Below are 24,037 nucleotides of genomic sequence, written 5' to 3'. Positions count from 1 at the left end.
GCCCCAAAACGCAGAGCCAATAGGTACCTACATTATACCTACCAACATATCTCACAGAAAGTGCATGAAGTCTATTTCTCCATCATAAATGTGGAGTTTGAACTCTATTACTTATCGAATAATCGAATGCAATATACCTAACGTCTTATCAATACTATACCTCAATTATAGACGATAGGTTGGTTATATCATTGTTGGTAGGCACCTATCTACAGGACTACAGGTAATCTTATCGAAAATTCCGAGATGCAAAGATTAGAATAATCAATTATTCACAAAAACAAAATTACATTTTATCTCTTTATAAGTAGGTATGTATAAGTAAATATGTAGGTATGCCCGCGACTTCGTTTGCGTAATATTGAAATTTCTTTTTTCCCGTGGGAACTCTGTTTCTCGGGATAAAAAATATCCTAGGTAGTTATAAGTTATAGGTCTCCATGAGTAAGCTATCTCTTTACCAAATAGATGATAGATACACACGACTTCTTCGTGTAGTACTTACTTACCTACTTACTTAAATATCCCGTGGGAAATTTTTGATTTTCCGAGACGAAATGTAGCCTATATCCTCAGGCTGTGTGGGAAATTTTATCAAAATCGGTTAAACGGATGGGCCGTGGAAAGCCAGCATCCTAGCCTTCGTAAGTAAGCCTTCGTAATTATTGTGGTACTTAGCATGGATATCTAGATGAGGATCTACCTATATTTATTTGTTTTTATTTTTCATGTACTAAAATTGTAGTTAAAAAGTTATAATAAATTAAGTTACATTTGAAATGCTTATCGCTATACCTACCTACCTAAGTAGTAAGTACTAACCTAATATTTTTGACAGCTTCTCTATCACTAATAAGACGTAGATTTATTAGTATTGTAATAGACAGATATAGGTAGGTACCTAGTTAATAGCTAGAAGTTTTGATAAAATCTGCTCTTGGAAATAAAGTAAACTTATGTAATAATGTCTTTTAGTTTGATGAAACAAGTCAAATATGTAGCTTGATGATTTCTATCTATAATAATAACCAACGGGAAATGTAGAGCACCGTCCGGTATCAGTTTACAGATTAACAGGGCTCTCTCCGTCACTCGCTTCATACAATCGTAGTTCCAATTTCATTTGAATATTAAGCAACCAAAGTCCATGAAATTTTGCAGACATATTCTAGAACCTAATATCTGTGTCTGTGGTGTTTTAGATTTTTCTAAAAATATGTAGAGTTAAAATTACAGGGGCTCAAAGATTTGTATGTAAATTTTTAAGACCGCGTAACTTTGAAACCGAATATTTCAACAGAAATCTGGAAAACCACAGACATAGATATTAGTTTCTAGGATATGTCTGCTAAATTTCATGTACTTTGGTTGCTTAATATTCAAATGAAATCGGACTTACGTTTGTATGAAGCGGGTGACGGAGAGACCCCTCTTAAATACGAGTAGGTGGTAGACGTAGGTATGTATGTACAATACATTCTAACACCCAAAGCTGCTAATCCACTTAAAGGTAACTCAAGGGTTTCCTTTTCTAATTTACTTAGTTTAGATAGGTACCTAGGTATAGCTAGATAGAGGCGCCGAGTAAGATCGTATTACACTATCCAATTACTTGCTCTTTAGGTAGATACTTATGTATCTACCTGTCTATCTTAGTTTTTACTAGATGTACGGCTTCTTGCTAATCTATTTCCCTTTTAGTTTATGACGACTAAGAACACGACACACGGTAACAAAGATAAAATAGTTATTGTTGACCGTACTTGATAATATTGTTGTAGACGTATTAGTCATTCACAGAAGACCACACTAGCAATTTTTGAACATATGTATATGTATGTAGTACCTAAGTCACTACCTAGGCATTTCTTAGACGAACCGCCTCTCTAATTTCCCTAGTTCTTTTTCTGATTAGAACAAGATAAAGAATAACAATGTGCAAAAATAAAATAATTATTAAACGATTTTGTTTGTAGTAAGTAAATCACAAAGCACATCTAGCCTTCTTTAACTATACCTAGGTAGGTAAGGTAGGTAGGTACCTATGCAAACAAGTGTAAATTAAAAATTTTCAACACCCCCGACAAATCATTTTCAAATAAATAATTATGTATATCTAGGCAACGTCCATCTTGACAGCTTGACATTTGTCAATTGACACTTGAATATTATGAACCTAAGGGTTATCTAACCTTCTTTTCTACTAGAAAATAGCTGATAACTTTTAAACGGCTGAACCAATTTTTTTGGATTATAGCTAAGAACACTCTCGATCAAGCCACCTTTCAAACAAAAAAAGTAAATTAAAATCGGTTCATTCGTTTAGGCGCTACGATGCCACAGACAGATACACAGACACACAGATACACAGATACACACGTCAAACTTATAACACCCCTCTTTTTGGGTCGGGGGTTCAAAATCACGTCAAACCTTTGCTCTTGCAACTTGATTAAAGGACAAACCAACAAGCTGTTTACACTTTCGCAAAGCTTTCGCATTTATAACGGGTAGTATAGATACTTACATAAAACAACAGGTACACTGTAACGAATTTTAAAAAGTTATTGTACATTACGTACTTTTTGGTATAAAGGTCACAAAACTGAACACTGGCACGTGTTAACAAAACGACATGGTGTATGAGTATGGAACTCATGTATGGAATATGGTTCAGTCGTTAATAATTGTTGTAGTAAAGTTTTTGGATGTTTTGTTTGTTCGAAGCTGCGAAGCGAAGGCACAAGCGGATGTGCGCAGGGAGCCGGCAGACTGCTGCGCTCGCTGTACTAGTGATGTGTGTCTGCTCGACATTTTTTTATCGATACGGGCGTCGCGTCGATTCTAATTTCTGATGTCTTTCTCCACACTAAATTTAAAGTACCTATCTGATTAGATATTGCGATAGCAATATTGATCTAATTAAATAATTTGTTTTGTCATTAATTTTTTTTAGATTAAAACTCTCGACAGCCCTCTACGCGTGGTTGTGTTCTTCGCGTATGTTTCGTGAGGACATTCCAATTTTTTGCTAGAAATATTTCATTAATACCTGCTTTTTTGTGTTAAGCTTATATTATTTTTTAAAAAATCTCTGTGCGATATCATGCGAACAGCTATCCTCCCCGACAACGAGTATAAGCAGATAGGAGTTGGTTTAGTATAATTATAACTTAAAATTTAAAAAACCCCCGACACAAAAACCTCCATAAGAAAACTAGAAATGAGCTGATAACTTTTAAACGTCTGAACCGATTTTCTTAGATTATAGCTAAGAACACTCTCGATCAAGCCACCTTTCAAACAAAAAAAACTAAATTAAAATCGGTCCATTCGTTTAGGAGCTACGATGCCACAGACAGATACACACGTCAAACTTATAACACCCCTCTTTTTGGGTCGGGGGTTAAAAATAAGATTATTAGGAAAACAATATAATCAGAACGGAGATAATATTAATTATAAAGTTATCGATAATGTTTTATCGAATTTTGCAGGTAACTAATGTCGTGACTCACTGGCAATATGAACGCCAACAACAAAACATAACTAAATAGTAAAATGTCGTAAGCACCACAGTGACGACTGCACAAAAAAGCTTTGCCTCTGTCGAGGGCCAAACTTCGGTGCAAAAAGAAATAGGAACAGATTACCGGCGGTTACGACTATTCCGAATCCCAGCACTATCCGAACAATGAACTTGCAATGGCGAACTAGACGAAACAGCCAGCGAAGTAAAACAGTTTATACAGAAACCACTTTGGAACTAATGGTTGGTTACTTGGTTGGTTGTTTTCTTTGGGTTATAACAAGATGACTGTTTAGTGTTTACGCACACATAAAAAGTTATGTATGTACATTGTACCTACCTATAGTGCTACAGTATAACCTTAAGAGGGCTCTCTCCGTCACTCGTTTCATACAATCGTAGTTCCAATTTCATTTGAATATTAAGCAGCCAAAGTCCATGAAATTTTGCAGACATTCTAGAAACTAATATCTATGTCTGTGGTTTTCCAGATTTCTGTTAAAATATTCGGTTTCAAAGTTACGCGGTCTTAAAATTTTCATACAAAGCTTTGAGCCCCTGTAATTTTAAAACTACATATTTTTAGAAAAATCTAAAACACCACAGACACAGATATTAGTTTCTAGAATATGTCTGCAAATTGGACTTTGGTTGCTTAGTATTTAAATGAAATTGGAACTACGATTGTATGAAACGAGTGACGGAGAGAGCCCTGTTAATGCGTCTGAAATGGTAGGACAAGCACCCTACTTCTCGTTGCAAGTAATCGTTTTACCGTGTGATAAATATAACGGAACAGTTTTTTGGGCACTTTATTATTAGGTTAGAACAAGTTATCTTAAAATACAGTTTTAATAAGCGCTTGAGCTGTTTTTTACCGCATTAGCAGTAACTTCTTATCATGAGATACGTAAGGTAGCTACCTAGTACCTACACGAATTGTGGGAGAAGGGATAGGATTAAAATACTTCTGAAGCATAATAATCTATACTTACCTACCTAGCTACTATATTAATTAAACATTAATGAAATAAGTATCTATATTCATATAATAACATAATTATTCCTTAAGTGATAACTTAATAAGTACCTAATAAGTATATACAACGTAAATAAAAGTTAAAGGCAGTTTGATATGTCAAATATCTCGAAACAAAATATTATGCGTTCTAAAGTAGGTAGGTACTAGGTACCTACTTATCCAAAATGCATATCCAAATCCAAAAATAAAAATTATAAATATAAAAAATATTTATACGGAACGGACAGACGGACAGACAGACAGACAACAAAGTGATCCTATAAGGGTTCCGTTTTTCCGGGACAACTTGTACGGCCTCCCGTTTCTATATTTTTTAAGATAAAAAAGTAAGTGAAATAAAAAATATCCTACTCAATCAGCTCTACCCCAACCATTCCCCAGATGCTCGGCTCCTTTTTCATGTATGGGAGCCCCCCCTCCCGAAAAAGAATTCAATTGAATTTTTAATTTAATACGTTCTACACCAAATGTCAAAATTTCAGTTGTGTAACTCATTCCGTCTACGAGCTAGAGACCTGTGACACGCGGACAGACAGACAGACAGCAGTGACATTAATAGGACTCCGTTTTTACCCTTTGGATACGGAACTCTAAAAATGATAAGATTGTGAAAATAATAAATATATATTACTTTACTAGCTGATGCCCGCGACTTCGTTCCCGTCTTCGGATATAGGTTTTTTAAAATTCTGTGGGAACTCATTGATTTTCCGGGATAAAAAGTAGCCTATTTATTATCCCGGATGTAATCTATCTCCATTATAAACAGCCAAAACCATCAAGTAGTTTTGCGTGAAAGAGTAACAAACATCCATACATACATACAAACTTTCGCGTTTATAATATTAGTATGGTAAAGTGAGCCATACAGGAAGACGGGAATTCGTGTATAAAAGACATCAACGCGTGCATGTTGATTTTAGCATCGCGATTTGACTTACAGTAGAGAATAGAGATTCACCAATATTGTTTTCTTTAGGTACCTAGGTATCTAGTATATAATTTCAAGAACTTTATTTTCTCAAAATAATTTTAATCAACTACTTATTGAGAGAGAGCCAGCGAGTGCCTTCCTTATTTTATAAAAGCTGAAAGTTTCTCTGTTTACTGTCCCCAACACGTCAACACTATGAGTATACGTACGTTTACATCTAAGGCTACATTTAATCCCGGAAAATCTAAGAGTTCCCACGGGATTCCTAAAAACCCATCCACTTAACCGATTTGTATAAAATACCGAGTAGTGGTACCGAGGTAGCTTGCGTCCCCGTTATTGACATAGGCAACTTTTTATCCCGGAGAATCAAACAGTTTCCATGGAATCTTCAAAAACCTAAATCCACGCGGACGAAGTCGCGGGCATCCTCTCTAATCATTGTATAGAACGATTTAAGGTAGGATTAGTTTCATAAACATTTATGGTGTGACCTACCAGAACCTCCGCATTGAAATGACGTTGCATTGGCTCGTTTCCCAAGGGCACCCCACGCACTGCCTACAGGATGTTGATAAGCACTTCCTCCGCACCTCAGTACTCATGTGCCTCAGTCACCTCAGTTAGTAATAACCCGACTATGGCAAAGCCATAAGGAATGGTTATGATTTTAGCAGTCATATTATGTAAGCATGTTTGTATTTATGTGTGATCCACCGTAGCGCCTAAACTACTGAGCTGATTTTGATAAAAGAGATGTCAATCGATCCGAATAACATATAGGCTACATTTTATACGAACAAGATCAATATGGCGGATGCATCCAAAATAATATTTTATGGGGATCGATTTTTTTTGCCTATAGTTTAGCTGTTTGATGAAAATCTGTTCAGCCGCTTAAGGATTGTCAACTCTTTTCTCAGCGTGCAATAATTAAATTCTTAATATCTGTATCATTTAATTTATTAATTTAGATTTAAGTTAAAATTACTAGTTAGTTAAAAATTAGGTTAGGAGTTAGAATGTAGAGTTCAAATGAATAGCTAGCTGATTAGAACTCAATAATAAGAAAAAATATGTGTAACATTAACTTCATATTATAAAAATATACTTGCAGAGATTATTATAATTTTTTATTTCGAGACAGACCTACTAAATTATATTATTTATGTACATAATTTTATTTAGTTACTTACTAGAGCGCCATCGCCCGTGTAGGTACTATACTATGCCGCGAGGGTCATCTCCTATTGGTCGAACTGTTGACGTACAACTTATGCATGTGCAACTTTTACGTAAACTTCGCTAGATGGCGGTGTATGATTGATAATATGAAACTAAATGCGAAATTATAAGAGAAAAACAAAAGGCGTTGAAATCTGCATTGAATTTTATAAAAGTCCTCAGAATGAGATAAAAATTTTATTAATTTAAATTAGTTAATTAATTCGAAGTTATTACAACAATACAAAATTAGCGGACGGAATTTATTAAGTATGACGAATTTGTTATAAGCAAAATAAAATACCTACCATAGTACCAATTTCAAATCTACACTAAAAATTAATAAATAAAAGGTAAAATGTTTAAATAAAAGGTAAAATGTATTATGAAAATTAATTAAATTTTATGCTCAATTTTAAGTTTTAATTTATTAAGCTAGGAGTACCTACATTTAAAATCAGTAGGTAAGAGTAGGTATTTAGTGCTTGAAAAATAAGCATTTTTAAGCATTAGCCATAAGCAAAGGAACAAAGTAAGAAAGGACCTTAAACCTAGAGTCCAGATCAAAATAAAAATAAAAGCCGATAAAATAGGAAACACGCCATTACCTCCGTAGTTATTTAGTGTAAATAGGCATCTACTTTTTATATTTAATTTTATTCATATACTTATATTTAATTTTACTCATATACTTTTTATATTTAGTTTTATTCATTCACAAGTTATTTTATGATAATCATATAAATATGTAGCAATAACCAACCGTTGAGCAAGTAACGCAGACATAGAAATATTCGCTATGAACGCAGAGATATAATAATACATATATTTAAAACTTAAAAAAGAGGATCAAGTAGTCACCGTCCAGTAGTAATAAAAAGTTTCTCCCGACAGAATTTCGGCCACACGTAGGAGAGATTATTACAGTATACTATTCCTTCATGATTCTATAGGACGACAATTCGACACGACCGGAGAGACATCAGGTGCAGGACAAACAGCTTTACGTGCTTTCCAAAGCACTAGGTTGTAACTCCGGCATGCTCTGAGAATTTTCCGGCCCGGGACCCTAACCTGGGACTTTACAATGCGCTACCGTCTAAGCTAGCCACTAAATCAACAAGGCAGAGTGCTCATAATATTATACCCGCATGCAAACAACGGCATCTGATAATGATAATAACAAAGGCAGAATTACCACTAAGTACACTTTACGAGAGCAAACGCATCACATTATCAAGGTTAACGTGCTAATGTCATGTAGGTCACAGATGAAAATTGTGGTTCGAGAGCTAATGGTATTTTTTCAGGAAGTGCTTGGACAGCAATTTGGCACGCTGTAGTTCATAAAATATAGCTTTAGTTCTGTGACAGATGTCAGAGTGACATAAATAGGGCTGCGACAATGTTGAAAATCTATCATAATAATATCGATAGGTACCTATTATTGATACCAAGTTACAATAATGTTGACTTTATTGTAACTATATTATATTTTCATTCATAGGTAGGTACTATACTAGGATAATAATTTTTTAACTATGAAGTATGAACCTATTATAATGGATTCAAACAACAGGGATAAAGGTTTCATGTATTTAATTATGCAGTCATGCACAACCCAAATCATCATGTATGTGACATCAGTAGCCACCAGAACCATTTTACATTTTTCTCCTATTATTAGGGATTATTTTTATACAAATTTCAGCTTTCTAGGTCTTGAAGATCTGGAGTATTATTTATTTATATAAACAGTGGTCCCCGAATCGTCAGTTTACGTAAAGTGCGACTTTGAAAGCCCATAACTTTATGTTAGCAACTTGATAATTTTATATTTCTTCCACCGATGTAGTATCATTGTTTATATTTATTTAAATAAATTTATCGAAAGAAATAGTGAATGTTTTTTAGATGACCCGAGTCAACTTACAAACTATATCAACCACCTCTATAAATTTTCCCATCAGCGCTCAAAACACTATGATTAATTTAGCATCTGTAACAATACTACTATTGTAAACATAAAACCTTAGACTTAAGGTCAGCGCCCACTTGCAGTTAGTCAAACGGTTCCTGATTAGTTTCGTCTGTCTTTGCCTTAATAGGAAAGTATATGTTCGTACCTTTTTGAGAATGCAATTTATTGTAAGTAATTGGCTCTATCTACTACTATATCACTATACTAGTTATGCACTAGTTTTTTTTTAGGTTTTCCGAAAATTCCGCAGAAACCCTTTGCTTTCTTATGTCTTCTATAATAATATGTGGCTACTATTCTATCTGGTTTTGTCTAAATATCCTACATTATGACTATTATTCTACTTCTTGTCTAGGTACAAAAGAGTTGGTGGTTGAGCTTAGAGACAAACAATGAAATAATTAGTTTAGATAAGTAGTATACTTACAGACGAACAGATACACTTTGTCGTGATATTCGTAACTAGAGGTACCTATACTTACCTAAACTTATTTAACCGATTTATTAAATATTCTCTACTTTGTCTAAAGAATGATATCTGTGACAAACCTGTAGAGGACAAAAGAACGTATAATTACATAAAAGAGAAATTCTAATTGACCCTGCCTGTATAGCCTGTACCTACTTCAATTAAAATTTTCGTTGACGATATAATTGTTGAAGATTTCATTTGATAAAATAAACATTCTGTAGAAAGTTGTTATCGATTCAGAAGGTGTATTTTTTCTGTGCTGAACCGATTTTCTTCGATTATAGCTAAGAACTAAGAACACTCTCGATCAAGCCACCTTTTAAACAAAAAAAAACTAAAGTCAAATGATATCTTATCGAAACAGTTACAACTGACTTGAAATATTGCTAACTGTGACGATATCAAATTTTGGTTTATTACTTTCCCTCAGTCAGTAGGTACAATAGAGAGCACGAAAATGCTATTGCTCTCGGACTCTCGGTAAACGTCCCTAGAATCGGTTGACCTCATGATTCTAGTTGAAAATTATTATTATAAAAACAATTGCTGGTTCATCCCAGCTTTAGTACCTAGTGAACTTTTACAAAAAATTTATAAATTAGAATATTAAGTAAATACTTAGCAGACTAATAATAATATCTAAAATAATAATATTATAGGCCTCATAAGAAAGCTCAGTCATTTAGTGGGCGAAAGAGAGAGCTAGCTATACGTAGAGATTTTCAATGTTTTCAATGTGATCAAATCCGAAATAAGAAGATCCGTATAGAATAATAGACTATAGAAGAACCAGAGTAACCAACATAGCTAAACGGGTTGCGACTTGCAAAACTAAAATGGCAATATGGTGTTCGAAAATTTTATAGACTTTGGGGTCCCAAGGTCCCAAGACGCTAGTTTGGCAACCTCGACCGGAAAGCTTAGCATTGGAAGACAGGTGGACAGACGACATCGAATGAGTCGTAGGATTCAGGCAAACCACTGGATTCAGGCGGGCCAAAATCGTGGCCTGGTTTTTTTTTTTTTTTTAATTATTTAGACTAGCGCTTGGCTGCAATCAGACCTGCTAGCAAGTGATGATGCAGTCTAAGATGGAACGCGCTTGCCTAGAAGTTGCCTATTCACTCTTGACTTGAAGGTACCCATATTATAGGTGGAAGGGAAAACTGATGCCGGAAGGGCGTTCCATATCCTAGCGGTTCGGATTAGAAAAGAGGAAGCAAATCGCTTCGTACGTGTTCGAGGAATTTCGACTACGTATGGATGCAGACATTGACGATGCCTGGCAGTACGATGGTATAAGACCCTATAAGACTTATGTCAACTTGTGGACCTCTATCAAATATCAGTTGAGAATGATATGACGATGAGACTAGATAAACATCACGTAAACAATAAACATGCAAGATAGAATATTAAGTCGCCTCTTCTACGATAGATTTAGTCAAATTCAATTCAATGATATGCACATTAGCAAATATAATGAATTGCGCAACAGTAATCATCTATTTAATGTTAATTTTACTTATAATACTCGTATGATATGGATGCGAGTTTCTGCAAAAAGTAGGTAAGTATCCATCCACTGGTTTTCTTGTCGGCACTTCTCGGTAGAATGGCCACCCTGAACCGGTTATGGAGTTTGGTGAACTTGTTAAGGTTAATAAATTAAATAAACATATCCTATTCACTTCGTTTTTTATTCACTACTAGCTTTTGCACGCGACTTCCTTCGCGATACATATTTAATTTATAGCCTATGTTCTTATGACCTTCTGGATAAAGCTTTCTAATGGTAAAAGAATTATTAAAATTGGTTCAGTAGTTTCAGAGTTTATCTAATACAAATAAATAAACAAATCTTTCCTCTTTCCAACATTACATAGTATACAGGCGCTCGCCATACAAGAAACACACCTAATGGAAAGTGATGATGTGGCCTAAGATGGGACGTGTTTGTCTATGAAATGCATATTCACTCTTGTTTTAAATATACCCGGATTGTAATTGCTTAGTTATTTTAATTTTATCCTGATTTTAATGTTAGGTATACTCTATATCTAAAGTTTACCTATAGGTAATAACTAATAATATAAACAAAAACAGCCTAATGAAGCCTAAGATTTCACAGTGCACGAAAGCTTTTAAAATGTCGCAAGAATCATGTTTATGGACTAAGTAGGTACTACAATGGTTTCTAGTTCGCGTCGTAGCGTAGTGAAAACTGGTTCAAAACATAAAGGTGTTTTGTAATAAATAGTCCTTAACTATTCGATAACGTATTGCTCGTATTCTCAATGGATCTCGCTTGTAATGCTTAGCATAATTAGATACGCCTATTCTAATGCAAATGTCTCTAAGATACTTACCAAGGTTGGCGGGCGCTCGGCGTCGTCGCGCCGATGCTTTCTTCACCGCAATCGTCACCAAGGAATCCATCTCGCTCCCCGAGTCCCAGCGGGGTCTGGGTGGCACAGGTTTTGGCAGAACACGCACATCGTCCTCGGTATCTCTGTCACTGCTCGTCGGTGGTAAATTAGATTCGTCACTTTCAGGAGGCACAACACTTTTCATAGTAAACACTTCATCCATCGAGACATCTTCGAAATCGGCACACGATATCGGGTGGGTCAAAGTCCTCTGTATATTGCTTTTCTTGTGTCGCACTTTCACTGACCCCTCGGATAACGACCGTTTACCGTTCAATTTGTTCTCGCTTTTGGTGTCCCCTCGAGCACATTTTAGGTCTGACGGCGATAAGGACTTTTTTCTGGAGTTCCGCCTTTTTACGCTCCGCTTTTGTCTGCTCGAGTCTCTTGCGGCCTGCATTGTTGCTGCATTGGCACGATCTGGCAATATAAAGAAGATAATGTTAAATGAGTTATATTATGTGCAAGTGCTCTTCAATTGAACAATCAGTTTGTGCTAATATTTTTATAGTTCAATAGTTATTTGCTATCAGAGGAACTGGAATGTTAATCATTCAACTTTTATCTGCGTTGTGACAATAATAAGTACTCAGATACCTACTAGGTACGTACTACGTGGGTTACAATAAAATAGATCGATTGCTCATTTGCTTTATTTTACAAAATTGTTTAGGCAAGTAGTTTGTATATGTAAGTATTTTTTAATAAACTCGTTATTTTTCTTATCAAATTAATATCTAGGTATATATTTAGCAATCTTAGTTCATTTCATTACTTAGGTAGGTATTTATTTTTTCGACAAAATTAAGTAATTGTACTTACTTAATTAATTAGGGAAGTATGTAATTATTGTCGTAGAACTAATATATTTTATTTTTCAGAGAATTGTCTTTCACTTATATACTAACTAGCTTTTAAATATTATGTTCTTACATGTAATTAGACCTATTCTTAATTAGAGGGAGAAAATTGAGCCGCATAAAATACCAGCTATTCCCTGACGCAAGTAATTTGTTCCGATTGAGTTGTTTGTATGACCTTTCCTTCGTGCAGAACTTCCCTAGCCTTTTTATATCCACATTTACTTCCATAATTATTTATAAAAAACTAGTAACCACACACACAAACACACAGACGCGCACACACACACACACACACACACACAGACGCTCACATACACACACACACACAATAAAATGATAGCATAGTGGTTAAGCCTTCGACCTCATATTCGAGGGGTCCGGGATTCAATTCCGGCCATGCCCCTTTAACTTTTCGCAGTAACGTGTGTGTTTTAAGCAATTTAGCATTACTTTCTTTAAGAAAAACATCGTGAGGAAACCTGTAAACCTGAGAATTCTCCGTAATAGTCTCAAAGGTGGGTGAAGTCTAGAAATCCATACTTAGCCAGCGCGACTATGGCCCACATTCCTCTCATTCTGAGATGAGATCCATTCTCAGTAGTGAGCCGGTGATCAGTTGTGATCATTGTGAAGCACTCACAATTATTTATCATTTCGTAAAACAGACACTACCAACCAAAATGTTACAACAAAAATACCTTCAAATGTAAGCCGCAACCGCAAAACCAAGAAATTTAATATACTCGTATTGTGCACCGCATCTTTGCCTATCACAACAATTTCACTAATCAAACATTTACGTCACTTAATTATCACTTCAAGATCAAAACCATGAAGTACGACACTTATTTATTTTCATGTATAACAGTTATTTTTCGACGGACACAAGAACTACTGAATATCATTTCGAAATCTGTAAGGTAAGAACGTTTACAGAATAATTCGCCAAAGGTCGCGAATCGCGATAGACGTAGAAAGGCGCGAGGGCGTCCGTATCTTGCGGGTTTGTACGTTCAACTGTCGTGTGTCTTGAGCTAGACTCTAGTAACGTAAGGCTAGCACGCAGTAAGTACTTGACGCTGCATAAATTAAAAAAGAAAAAACCCGGCCAAGTGCGAGTCAGACTCGCGCACTGAGAGTTCCGTACTCGGGTATTTTTTCCAACATTTTGCACGATAAATCAAAAACTATCATCATAACATATAAATAAATAAAAATCTGTTATAGAATGTATACGTAAAGCCCTTTCATATGAAACCCCACTTGGTATAGTTATTTTACTTTGAAAATCGAAACACATTTTAATTTTTTTTTAAATGATGTAACCACAAATTCGCGGTTTTCAGATTTATTCCTGTTCCTGTGCTATGAGACCTACCTATCTGCCAAATTTCATGATTCTAGGTCAACGGGAAGTACCCTATAGGTTTCTTGACAGACACGACGGACGGATGGACAGACAGACAGACAACAAAGTGATCCTATAAGGGTTCCGTTTTTCCTTTTGATGTACGTAACCCTAAAAATATGACCATTGCTGTTGATGAAAACAACAGATTTGTGATATATCGATTAGTTTTCGATGGAATGACGCCCGCGACTTCGGAGTGGATTTAGGTTTTTCAAAAATCCCGTGAGAATTCGTTGATTTTCCGGTAGAAAAAGTAGCCTAAATCCGTCTTCAGGATGCATGCTATCTCTCTAGAAACTACAAACCAGATACGTCGGTGTGGATTAAGGTTTTTCAAAAATCTCGCGGGAACTTTTTGATTTTCTGGGACACAAAGTATCGTGTATCCTTCCCCAAGATGAAAGTTATATCTGTACCGAAATTCTTCAAAATCAGTTAAACGGTTGGACCGTGAAAAGCTAGCAGACAGACACATTTTCGCATTTATAATATTTGTAATTGTATGGATTAGACTATATAGTATTATTATTATGTACTAGCTGTACCTACCCGGCATGCGTTGCAATGCCGTAAACAAACATGATTTTTTAATTCATATATACATTATATAGTTTTTTTGATGCAGGAACCATCTCGGGCGCCCTCAGAACACCCTACCAAAGTTTCATAACAATCTGATCAGCGGTTTAGCCGCCTATAGAACACAAACATACAAACATTGATTTTTATTATTATGTATAGACACATTTAGTACAAGCGTTAACTAGGTACAAACAAATTACAACGGAGAATGAAATCATTGCGTTTTTCCTTGGTCTGAAATATACTTAGTGATAAGATAAAGATAACATTTACACAGCTAACAAAACGGGCAATATTTGTAACAGTTACACTACCTTGTACCTATTATGGAATCTTTAAAAAACTGTTATAGAAATCAAACCATGCTTTTGACTCTAATTACTAATTCATTAAATAGAAATGAATTTCTGCGCATTTGATAAGCATAGAATGAATCAGCCAATTTTTATATTTATTTTTAACTAGTTTTTAATAATTACTGAACTGAAGTTCAACTAATTGGCTAATTCATTCTATGCTTATTAATTGTTGGCTAAATTAATTGGCTCATTCATTCAAAGTAGGTACATATTTGGTTATTGTGAGTTATTTCAGTTCAGAGCTGTTTCTTAGATCTTGAATCCATACTTAATATCCATAATTAAAAACCATACTTTTTACCATAGTGAGAATCTTAAGTGGTTAATCTATCTAATAGCCTGCATAGGCAATTAGAAGACCAATTAACGGAATTGCGTTAACCTGAATTTGAATGCAGAGCATCTGTTAACCTAAATTGGTCTTGCGAAATTCGTTGTGAACTTAGAATTTAAAGGAATCTATATGCACATCGACGTATTGCCCTATTTGGGTATGATTTTAGATAAAGAAAACGACTAGGTAGTATAGTGTGTAGCAATATCTTCAAATACCTACCCTTTCAAAAAAAATAAATTCCAAATCGTCTTCGGTCTTTGAGTAATCGGGGAACATACATAAAAAATTAAAAAGATCCCGACGAATTGAGGACCTCCTCTCTTTTTGAAGTCGGTTAAAAATTAGACAGGAGCCACTTTAAAACAAAGGGCAACCTTATCATTATAGCTAGGTATAGTGATCTCTTCCAGGCAATCCATACTTGAAAACTTACACAACTGTAATATACAAATTATATAGAGTATACATTAACAATTTATATTTTATTGTAAAATTTGTAATCCATTGTAAAAAATTTACGCTTAGTTATTGTAAAGTCGCTAAAACCGACATACATACCTACATAGGTACATTTTATCGATGTCACAATTTATTCATCAACAGTTACGTTTTCAAAGAAGTATGATGAGTTCACGTTCCCATAAAAATTCGCTCGGGTTACAGATTTCTCATGCCCTCAGACAATGCGGTAGGTGTCGTATGTAAGTCCATGGCTCTTTGTTTGCCTGCCTTATCTTATGCTTAGTATAGTTAAATGGTACCTTCAACTTGTCGCCGCGTCTGTTTTGCTAATTGCTTCTTCGAAAGGAACACGGCCCTTACCTATATTAAACACATTATTTAGATAACGCAAGTTGCGGAGTTTTTTACAATGATTTACGGCTGAATATAAATAAATAATACATCCTATCTGCAATCTGTCGATAGATTACTTAGCAACATAGATAATATGCTTAGCAACGTTATTATTTTTGTTTTGAACAATTGTATGGTCCTTTTTAATAATAACCAACATCCGCGTCGCCTAGTAGTAGTAACTTATCGACAGATTACGGATAGATTGAAATTGAATTATTAGTATCAATGGGTAGGACTAGTAATTATTTGTATTATTAGTATTAAGTACTTAACTAATATTTTAGTAGTATTTGTCATAAAGTACTTCATATTTCGTTGTCGTACTAGGCAACAAATACTACGTAGTAAATATTGACAGTCTGATTAAAATATGCAGAGTGAGTATACATACGAAATAAATAAGAAAAAAAATGGGCGCCATGAAAATAAAAAATAAATAGGATGTTATTTCTTGTACGATGGTACGGAACACTTCTTGTGGATTCCGATTTGCACTTGGCTAACACAACGACTTGACGTCAAGTGTTATACATATTTTGACGCAAGTAGCTCTAAAGTAGCTCTATTTTTCTTTGATTTTACGCCACCATAGACCATAGCCTAATATTTGACATATCGTCGATTCAGGATCAAACCGAGAGTTCCTTCACTCTAGTTCACTCTCGCAAAAAGCAAGCATTTCAATATAATTTTTATTTCTTTAAAAAAATGCAACCTGTGGATTGGATACTTTGATTACATCTGTGCGAAGACGGGACGGCTTGCTAGGGTTGAATAAATCTTGGACATAATAAGATCGCTGGCTATATTCATATAATTACTCCGCAAAATATGCAATTAAACCAATTGCCATGAGACCATAATAACATATCCGTTAGTTATTAGAGATCAATTTCACGCCCTTGGCCCAGTGTTATTATAAGTTATGTGACTCACTAGCTTATGCCTGCGACTTTGTCCACATGGACTAAACAAATTTCAAACCCATATTTCATCCCCTAAGGCTGGTTTTACAGTGACGCTTACCGTCCGCGCGGTTGGTAAGCGCGCGGGTGGTACGCGCGGTGGCCGAATTGCCGTCAGCGCGGGCCATCCGCGCGACTGTAACGATCCAAGAGACGCAAAGCTCGTGGCCTGCGACGCTCACGAACCGCGCTGGCGAAAGCGTCACTGTAAAACCACACTTAGGAAGCCCTAAAGGATTTGCAAAAATCCTTTTTTAGCGAATATCGTCATAATATCTATATCTGTATGCCTTTCAGCCCGATCCATCACCTTTTCATTATACTATAATTAATTTCGATCTAGGGATATGAGCCATTGGCCAAATTTTTATGTATAGAAATATCAAGGATTTGGTAAGCAAAGAATCGCAAGAACTGTAGCATAATAAACTCCAATGCAAATTCCACATCGCTCGCCCGCAACTATGACTATTGTGCATAAAAATAAATAAAAATCTGTTTTAGAATGTACAGGTAATGAAGCCCTTTTATATGATACCCCACTTGGTATAGAACTTATCTTTCTTTGAAAATTGTAACTATTTGTACATGAACACATTTTTATTTTTATTTTGTTATGTAACCACAAATTCACGGTTTTCGGACATGTGCTACAAGGTAGGTGGGCTACCTGTTAAATGACGATTCATGATTCTAGGTCAAGCTAGTAATTCCTACTAGTATTTGGAAGTACCTACCCTATAGGTTTTCTTGACTGACTTGACAGACGAACAGACTGACAGACAAACAGACAGGCCGACCCCAAAGTGATCCTATAAGGGTATCGTTTTTGAGGTACGGAACCCTAAAATCGGCCCTAAGTGAACATTAGGGCTCAGCTAGTCGATCTATAGGTAAATGTAAACAATCTTATTAAGATTATTCATTGTCTATTACTCTATTACATAATCAACTGCCGGAAAGGTTGCAAGTAATATTATCTGCTTTCACATTATTCGTATTGAAATCCTATGCATAAATTGTAGAGTTGTAGTCTACAGTTGTAAAGCGAAACCTTCCTGTTTGATCTGACCCTACGAGTATAACGTAATGCCAATAAGTAAGAATGGTAACTTTTGATATAAAACGATTTATATGTTGGAAGAGTGATAGTATTATTTCTAGCAAGTATATCAAGTCAATATCATATATTGACTTGATATACTTGACAATACAGCATTGTAAAGTCGAAATCTCCTGAGGATGCTCCGGTGTCGGGGCGAAACGTGCGTCGAGAGTAGTGGAAAAGTCTTGTGTGGTGGTGCATGTGAATGGTGGTGGCAGTGCTTGCTTGGGAACTTGGCTTTATTGCTTGGTTGGGGAGGTAAGCGGTGCTTAGCTTGTAACTGCATGTTTGACCATACAGATTTTTTCTGTTGGCGGATTATAGCAAAATAATTTTTAACTGTTTCTTGCTAAACATGAACTTCCGCAAAGTAACGCCTGATTCTATCCAATAGTATTATTTCTGTTTTTACTAGCTTGCATATTATAAGAAAAATCTATTGCGTAGAATGTGACATATAATTGCGAAATTCTGAAATATATTTACGACCTACTTATTTTTATAATGATAATTCTTGTGAACACAGTTATATACACTGGACAGCAAATAAACCGGGCCACCCGCTGCCTCGGAAGTCTGATTCGATTTTCTCAAAAAGTATAAAACTTACAATTATCAAAATTATACCTGCAGAAAGTGCATTTCATGATAATTAAAATGAATTGAAATTCATTGGGATTAATCAATTAATTAAGTGTTTTTTAAGGATTTTACAAAGAAAAGTCGTTTTCCAGCCATGTTAATCGTTAGTAATCATGAAATGAAAACAAAAATTAAAGCCAGAAACAAAGATAAAAATAAAAAAAAGTTTTTGTTCAGTATTTAGTATTCCCTCCCCTTGCTCGGATAACTACCAGCATCCTCGTATTCATCCACCTCACGAGCCTAACGATGAAATCTCGAGGAATTGCCTTCCAATACTCTTCTACGTTAGAGCAGGTATCGGGCTCGAACCCGACGTTTCAGCTCATCCCATAAGTGTTCTATCGTATTCAAGTCCGGGCTTCGAGCTGACCAGTCCATTGTACGAATGCCGACGTCCGATATCCAACTTCTGTTCTGCGAAATTGCCGCCTCAACGCAGTTCAAGTCCAATAAAGTCTGCATGACGAACGCCAAGTGGTCATAAACCCAGACGCCATCAGAAGGAGACTTGTTGAATGGAACCTGACTCCAAAGAGAGCTGCTACAGGCGCAGCATTGACGGTAGCCCACCGTGAAGCACGACTTGAGTTTTCTCGAGAGCATAGGGACTGGACGTTAGGACAGTGGGGTAATGTACTCTTACTGATGAGACCAGGGTGAGTCTACATTGAAATGATCGACGTCTGAGACATATCGTTGCCCTGGAGAACGTTATTCTCAGTGTTGCATCGAGGAAACTGTTGCTATGGAGAAGGATCCGTAATTATCTGGGGTGGCATCTCGTTAACCGCATGTACAGCGTTAGTTTTCATCGAACCAGGGGGCCGTACACGTGGATATCTCATTGCTACATTACTGAAATCCTCGCAGACCATGTGGTACCTTACGCAGGATATATCGCGCAGAATATGCCAGTTTATGGATCATAATGCACGACGTCACGTTATTCATGTGGTGACCCAGTATGTACGCGACGTGGGCATTCGTACAATGGATTGGCCAGCTCGAAGCCCGGACTTGAATCCGATAGAACTCTTATGGGATGAGCTGAAACGTCGGGTTCGAGCCCGAATATTGGCTCCAACAAGGCTTCCAGAGCTGCGAATCGTAATTGAAGAGGAGCGGAATGCAATTCCTTGAGATTTCATCGTCAGGCTCGTGAGGTGGATGAATACGAGGATGCTGGCAGTTATCCGAGCAAGGGGAGGGAATACTGAATACTGACCAAAAACTTTTTTTTAATTTTATCTTTGTTTCTGGCTTTAATTTTTGTTTTCATTTCATGATTACTAACGATTAACATGGCTGGAAAACGACTCTTCTTTGTAAAATCCTTAATAAACCCTTAATTATTTGATTAATCCCAATGAATTTCAATTCATTTTAATCATCATGAAATGCACTTTCTGCAGGTATAAATTTGATAGTTGTAAGTTTTATACTTTTTGAGAAAATTGAATCAGAGTTCCAAGGCAGCGGGTGGCCCGGTTTATTTGCTGTTCAGTGTATATTTCGATGAGTAAACATAAAGTTACATAGACAGTGACACTTGTATAAACAATTATAATAAATAAGTAGGTAAGTATTTAAAATGCTTATTTGTCTAATCAATAATCATGGTTTTTTGCGCTGACGGTAGGTATAGCTACATTATTGTATTACTGTAAATCTAGGTAGAGGATAATAGAGAATAAATAATTTCTATTTAAGCAACTAAATGTATTTATAGACTATGCCGGCCTCTGATTGAGATTTCTAATTTTGCAATTATCTAGTTCTATGGATTATCAGTTTATTGTATAGGCTTTGTGCTAAGCAAATTATGGCATCGCGTAATAAACTAATCGCTAGTTAAGGGCGAAGCGACCGGCCTGCCCGCGAAATTCAAATTTAATTTGGTTTTTCGCAATTTGTAAACTAATACGACAACGTAGGCTTATGGCATTCTGATTCCGACAGTGGCAGTATCATCCTCACAGGTTTATATATCGACTATTCTCACAAATTAGTCGATACTTTAATTAATTTCTTAAACTGGACCTTTTCAAGTAAAGATTTTTATATAAACCTGTGAGGATGATACTGCCACTGTCGGAATCAGAATGCCATAAGCCTACGTTGTAGTATTAGTTTACAAATTGCGAAAAACCAAATTAAATTTGAATTTCGCGGGCAAGCCGGTCTCATGCCCCTTAGTATCTCTCTCCATTCGCTTCTTGACCAAAAAAGAAACAAAAGATCTAATATATACCTAGCTATGTGAATCTGTAGCCTACGAATTGCATCATAAAATTATGGAAAGGTCACAAGTTTTTATATGCGATATTATCCTTAGCAGAAATAAAAACGTGTATAAAACTGCAGCAGTCGCTAACGATCTAATTACAATATTTTATGTCATACAGCTATTTCCAGCAAAAGACAGGATGTGCCAATTCTTGCTCAACATGGCTTAGACAATATCTAGGACAAGTAAATGGCAATACCTATACACTCAGCACACGTAGGTACAAGGTATAGGTAGCTAAGCTTGGCTATTAAAATGTAATTAAAATCTATACTTGCCTACAACAACTTCGCAAAATTGATTTTGTTAAGTCACCATGGTAATATTAAAAATACATATTTGAAACTATGATTTAAAAAAAATTGTTTTAATATGTAGCTAATGAAATCTGAAGTAGGTACGAGTAAGTACAGGATAGTAGACTGTGTACATAACTAGTAGTCTTCAAGCAATATTATTAGTCAATACCCAAGTATAGGTACGTAGTACGTACTTCCTGTTCTAAGCCTTCCTATATCTTTACCTATAAATAATAAAAATTAATAGCTAATGTGGCCTATCCATACTTAATATTATAAATGCGAAAGTGTGTCTATCTGTCTGTCTGTCTACTACCTTTTCAAGGCCCAACAGTTTAACCGATTCTGACGAAATTTGGTACAGAGTTAGCTTATATCCCGTGGACGGACATATGCTACTTTTTATCCCGTAAAATCAAAGAGTTCCTACGGGATTCCAAATCCATCCGCTTCACCGATTTTTATGAAAGGTACCGCTGTAGCTTGTGCGTCTCTTTAATTGATAGGCAACTTTTTATCCCGGAAAATCAAACAGTTCCCACAGGATCTTAAATCCACGCGGATGAAGTCGCGGGCATCCTCTAGTACTTAATAATTAATTAATTAATTAAATAGCGATGGAATCTTTATTTTCACTATGCAAGATATTAATGTCTCCTTTCATATATGTACCTATATTTAGAATGGTAATTTACTGATAATAAAATTAGTTATTGATAGGATTATTGCAGCAGACAAGTTGCAGAGCCATATGATGCAGACGCGTACCTAATGCCTATGCAAGTCAGCAACGATATTAGTTTATATTCTACGTCACCATGTCGTACACCACCGCTGTCGTATTTTACATTACGTAGTCATCTACTTATACAATACTATATAAATAAGATTTTTTTTACAAAAATATAATATATTTACGTGCTGTTATTCACCTAGGTACGCGGTAGTGACATAAAACCTTGAAAAATTCTATGCTAATTGACGCAGAAACTGACGTAGTAGCAAAGTATTACCATTAATGGTAGTAATCTCGATATTATAGGTTACCGCATAACTGAGGAGGCTCCTGCGGTAGTGGAGCGGTGCGGGAAGGTGACAGTTTTTTTTTTCCTCTCGTCTGGCTTTACACTGATTAGCCAATGTCAAGTTTGTAGTTATTTACAAGTAAGGGAAACTATATGTATAAGTCAGGTATAAGTATGGACTTCGTCTGTGCCGGCGCCCGCCGTCATACGAGCGGCGGCCCCTTTAGAGCGCTTCCCAGTCAGTTCCACCACCAATAAACACCAGCAGAACACAAAAACCGGCCAATTCTCACAAAAAAACACTCCAAAAAGTCACAACACGCGCGCCAGCAAACGCCACCACAGACGAAGTCCGAGGGTGACAATAGTCATAAGTCCAGTTGACGAATCACTGAGCTCTCGCGCCACGTCATCACACTCCTCTCTCACCGCTTCACTACCAAAGGTTCCTACTCAGTTCTGCTATCCTGTACTACAGCTACCAAGATAGATAGCTATTCAGCTGTCCAGCTGAGCGTTTTACCGCGTTAGCAGTCATGACGACTACAAAAGAAGATTTTATATGCTTCTTTAAGATAATGAAATACTCAAATATGCAAATGCTTCCCTTGAAGCCCGAGTCAACACCAAGCTTTGAATGGAAACTGAAACTCCTGCAAATCAGGCGCTTCAGCTGCTGAAAACGCTCAGGTCAAATTCAAAATTCTTTATTTGCATTAAGGGACAAGCGACGGGTCTGCCCGCGAGGTTCAAAACTTGGTTTTTCGCAATTTGTAAACTAATACGACAACGTAGGCTTATGGCATTTTAATTGCGACAATGACAGTATATCCTCACAAGTTTATATAAAAATCTTTACTTGAAAAGGCTCAGTTTAAGAAATTAGCTCTAGTATCGGCTAATTTGTGAGTTATAGTCGATACTAGAACTAATTTCTTAAACGGGACCCTCTGCCATAATGTATATGCCCTGCCTCCTTGGTAAGGAGTAGTTATTTTAATTATTATTTTTGTCGCTTAACCGACTTCAAAAAGGAGGAGGATCTCATTTCGTCGGAATCTTTTTTTAAATTGATCAAGTTAACCGAAAAACTTTTGAAACCATCGAATAAAAAATAATACACGTACCAACTCAAATTAGTATTTAACCTACATAACGAATGACCAGAAAAAGTTTATGAACATGATATTATGAATTACATAACATGCAATACATCCTCTTACTTTCTTCACGATACTTAAATGCAAGTTAAATATTTTATGTACCTACGAGTACTAGCTTTTTTCACTGACATTGAGTTTGCTCTTGTGAAGATCGTAGACAATAGTTGGTAACGAAATAATTGTAGTTGCTACTGATGTAGAACGATTTAAGTTTTTAGTGAATTACGTCTTCCGTTACGCAGACTGATCTCGTATTTAATTTATTTCCTACTTTATATAAATAATTGCTACCCAAGTACTGACACTTCTCTTAACGATAAATTTAGCTAACAAATGTAAATTAAAAATTTTCAACACCCCCGACAAATCATTTTCAAATAAATAATTATGTATATCTAGGCAACGTCCATCTTGACAGCTTGACATTTGTCAATTGACACTTGAATATTATGAACCTAAGGGTTATCTAACCTTCTTTTCTACAAGAAAACTAGAAAATAGCTGATAACTTTTAAACGGCTGAACCA

At 35.8% G+C, this 24,037-nt stretch overlaps 1 protein-coding gene across 4 annotated transcripts in view; it reads right to left on the bottom strand.

Moving 5' to 3' along the window:
- The window catches only part of LOC123867648, an 89,804-nt gene that overhangs the window by 52,211 nt on the left and 13,556 nt on the right, over window positions 1-24,037 (bottom strand). Inside the window, exons 1-2 of one of the 4 annotated variants that reach the window (XM_045909801.1) lie at window positions 13,173-13,489; window positions 11,552-12,031 (exon numbers count right to left, since the gene is read on the bottom strand). In XM_045909801.1, coding sequence (XP_045765757.1) covers window positions 11,552-12,011 — 460 coding nt within the window. In that variant the 5' untranslated portion in view covers window positions 12,012-12,031; window positions 13,173-13,489. Of the gene's footprint in view, window positions 1-2,527; window positions 2,764-11,551; window positions 12,032-13,172; window positions 13,490-24,037 lie in introns of those variants that run through there. The other 3 variants (XM_045909800.1, XM_045909802.1, XM_045909803.1) reach the window with 3 other exon arrangements.

Source organism: Maniola jurtina, chromosome 8 (assembly GCF_905333055.1).
Source record: "Maniola jurtina chromosome 8, ilManJurt1.1, whole genome shotgun sequence".
NCBI classification, from domain to species: domain Eukaryota; kingdom Metazoa; phylum Arthropoda; class Insecta; order Lepidoptera; family Nymphalidae; genus Maniola; species Maniola jurtina.
Note: the sequence above shows the minus strand (reverse complement) of the source record. Positions and strands in the feature narration are given on the sequence as shown.